The sequence below is a fragment of the Monopterus albus genome, unplaced genomic scaffold (genome assembly GCF_001952655.1).
Source record: "Monopterus albus unplaced genomic scaffold, M_albus_1.0 scaffold402.1, whole genome shotgun sequence".
Classification (NCBI taxonomy): Eukaryota; Metazoa; Chordata; class Actinopteri; order Synbranchiformes; family Synbranchidae; genus Monopterus; species Monopterus albus.
In genome coordinates, this window is record NW_018128282.1 from 1 (window position 1) to 2,399 (window position 2,399).

The 2,399-nt window shown below is 40.4% G+C and overlaps 1 protein-coding gene across 2 annotated transcripts in view; it reads right to left on the reverse strand.

The window, feature by feature from the left end:
* Positions 1–488: 488 nt before the first annotated feature.
* The window catches only part of LOC109951675 (glutathione S-transferase A-like), a 2,514-nt gene continuing 603 nt past the window's right edge, over positions 489–2,399 (reverse strand). For both annotated transcript variants that reach the window (XM_020586295.1, XM_020586294.1), the window contains 5 exons: positions 2,329–2,394; positions 2,007–2,112; positions 1,116–1,234; positions 935–1,020; positions 489–824 (listed from right to left, as the gene is read on the reverse strand). In XM_020586295.1, coding sequence (XP_020441951.1) covers positions 689–824; positions 935–1,020; positions 1,116–1,234; positions 2,007–2,112; positions 2,329–2,394 — 513 coding nt within the window. In that variant the 3' untranslated portion in view covers positions 489–688. The remainder of the gene's footprint in view (positions 825–934; positions 1,021–1,115; positions 1,235–2,006; positions 2,113–2,328; positions 2,395–2,399) is intronic.

Below are 2,399 nucleotides of genomic sequence, written 5' to 3' on the forward strand. Positions count from 1 at the left end.
ATACCTTCAGCTAGAAAAGCCATTCAATTTTCAAAATGTTCAGCTCTTCAAGGCCATTTCTGCTTTATTGCATCTCATCCTTCAGATTGTTCAACAAAGAACTTCAGCCATTTCTTCTCACCTATTTCTACAAAGAACTTCAGCCATTTCTTCTCATCTTTCAGCTGTTTCAGACATTTTCAGGATGATCTTTCAGCTTATTGGCATCCACACGCATTTACGACAGGAAATTTTTTTAGTTTTGTTTTTAGTTTTTTTACCTCAATGACAAAAAAACTCTGAGAGCTCTGAGAGATTTTCTTTAGTTTTTTTACCTCAATGACATAAAAAAACTCTGAGAGCTCTGAGAGATTATTGTGCCTGCAGTCAAATGTGGTGTAGAAACCAACTGTTTAATTCCACTGACCCCCTTTAAACAGACCTCTCAAACATATTAGTCAAAAAAAGTTGTCAATCCGTCAAAAAAAAGCAAACTTGGTGTAAAATGATCAGTTTAAAGTCGGCATTTATTGCTTTTCTTTAGAGCACCAAGACGAATCTGGAGTTTAGGTCACAAGCAAATGTTAGGAAACTAAAAACCACACTAACAACAAATGCAGAGTTCTTAAAAGTGCGGCCAGCCAAAGTAGTGCACTTCAAGAAGTAGTTGCACATCACTCAACAGAAGCGTGTAGTGTGTGTTTGAATCTTAGATGTCCTTCAGTAGCTGTGGGTTCTCCGCTTGTGACTCCAGCCAGGTTGGAGGCCAGGAGGCTTTGATGCTGGGTCTGGTCTTCACAGAGTTGTAGTATGCTGCCAGTTTAGGGTAACGCTTTTCACATAACCTGGAGAAAAGTTGGTGTGACACTCAGTGTTTGGCATGCATTGCTTTTAATTGTTCATCTGTTCTTCTTGTAGTGCAATAAAGTCATTTTCAGTCATGAAAACAACTTACCCAAAACGAAAGAGAAAAGCAATGATTGGGAAAACACACGCATCAGCCAATGAAAAGCTCTTTCCTGCTATGAAGGGGCCTGATGCCTAGAAAATAGCACAAAAAGGGTAGACCACATTTATGTGCTGGTGGGCAGAGATGTCTTATGTATGATAAAGGTATAGTATTTTATGTATGGTACCTTCTGCAGGTACATCTCCCATAGGTTGAGCTCAGCAGTCAGAGCCTCTCTGTTTCTCTTCACAGCAGAGTCATGTCTCTCTCCCTCCGGGACATACCAGGTATAGTAGATAACATCCCCTTGAAAAATGCCAGCAACAGGTATTTAGATCATACTATCCACACACTGTACACCAGTCAGGGAGGCATAACAATTGCTTTCATTTCCCTTTAACAGCTGTGGGTGTGGTCAGTCAGCACATTCTTATGCAACATCAGTTACAGAGTTTTAAAGTCTGAAACAGCTTACTTAGGAAATACTATGTTTGTGTTGTGCACAAGTTGATCAGAACACAACAGAATTTAACCCCACCACCACCACTACCATCACTACCAGGAAATGAAGTTCCCTGTCTCATGACTTTTCCATATGGGGATTAACAGCTAAGCTTTCAATATGGTGTGCACCACACAGACTTATGTATTGTGCAATGGTTTAATTGTGTGAATGCACAGCTCATTAGTGCATGTGTTTTGAACAAAATTGGTCTCATGGGGGAGAAGAGGGGTCCCTCTGAGGAGACTGAAGATGTCAAGTGTCAAATGTTTATGGGTGGCTTGGCTGTGTTGCCATGGGCAGTGTAGTTCAAAGTCCCAAAATGAGATAAATCTGTAAAATATTAACTAAATGCAAGTTCCTCCCAAAACGCAGATTTCAGTAGCAATTGCTAAGTCATAAAGTTAGTAATGAGATAAAGCTGTAAAATATTAACTAAATGCAAGTTCTTCAAATATGAGGAACTAACACAGTCTGATCTATTATCATTATGATTCAGGATTACAGGGTCAACAGGTACGTCTTGTCTTGCAGAACAGCAGTGAAATGCTTCTTAGTGTGTGTATGGTAACATACCAGCTTTCTGGCCAAATGTATTGGTTTCAAACATGCGCTGGTACATGACTGCCTGCTCAGCAGGGCATTCAGGGATCAGCTTGTTTCCCTGGGACTTGTACTTACTCTGTTGTTGGAGACATGAAAAGAGCAACTATTATGAATAGCAGCATGGAGATCAGGTTTCTTTTACTACGCGGTGTAGGGTATCAGCTTTTCTACAATGCACAGCTGAACACACTCAGTACACAAGCATACTACTGTACTTATTAACTCCTTGGTGCCATATGGCTGCATAAAATTTTAACTAGGGTAAAACTCAGCACTGTGGCCATGTTCTTACCTCCAGGTACAGGCAGGCACCATAAGACTCATTCACAATGTTGTTCCCATCTTTAAAGGTAGGAAGCTGTC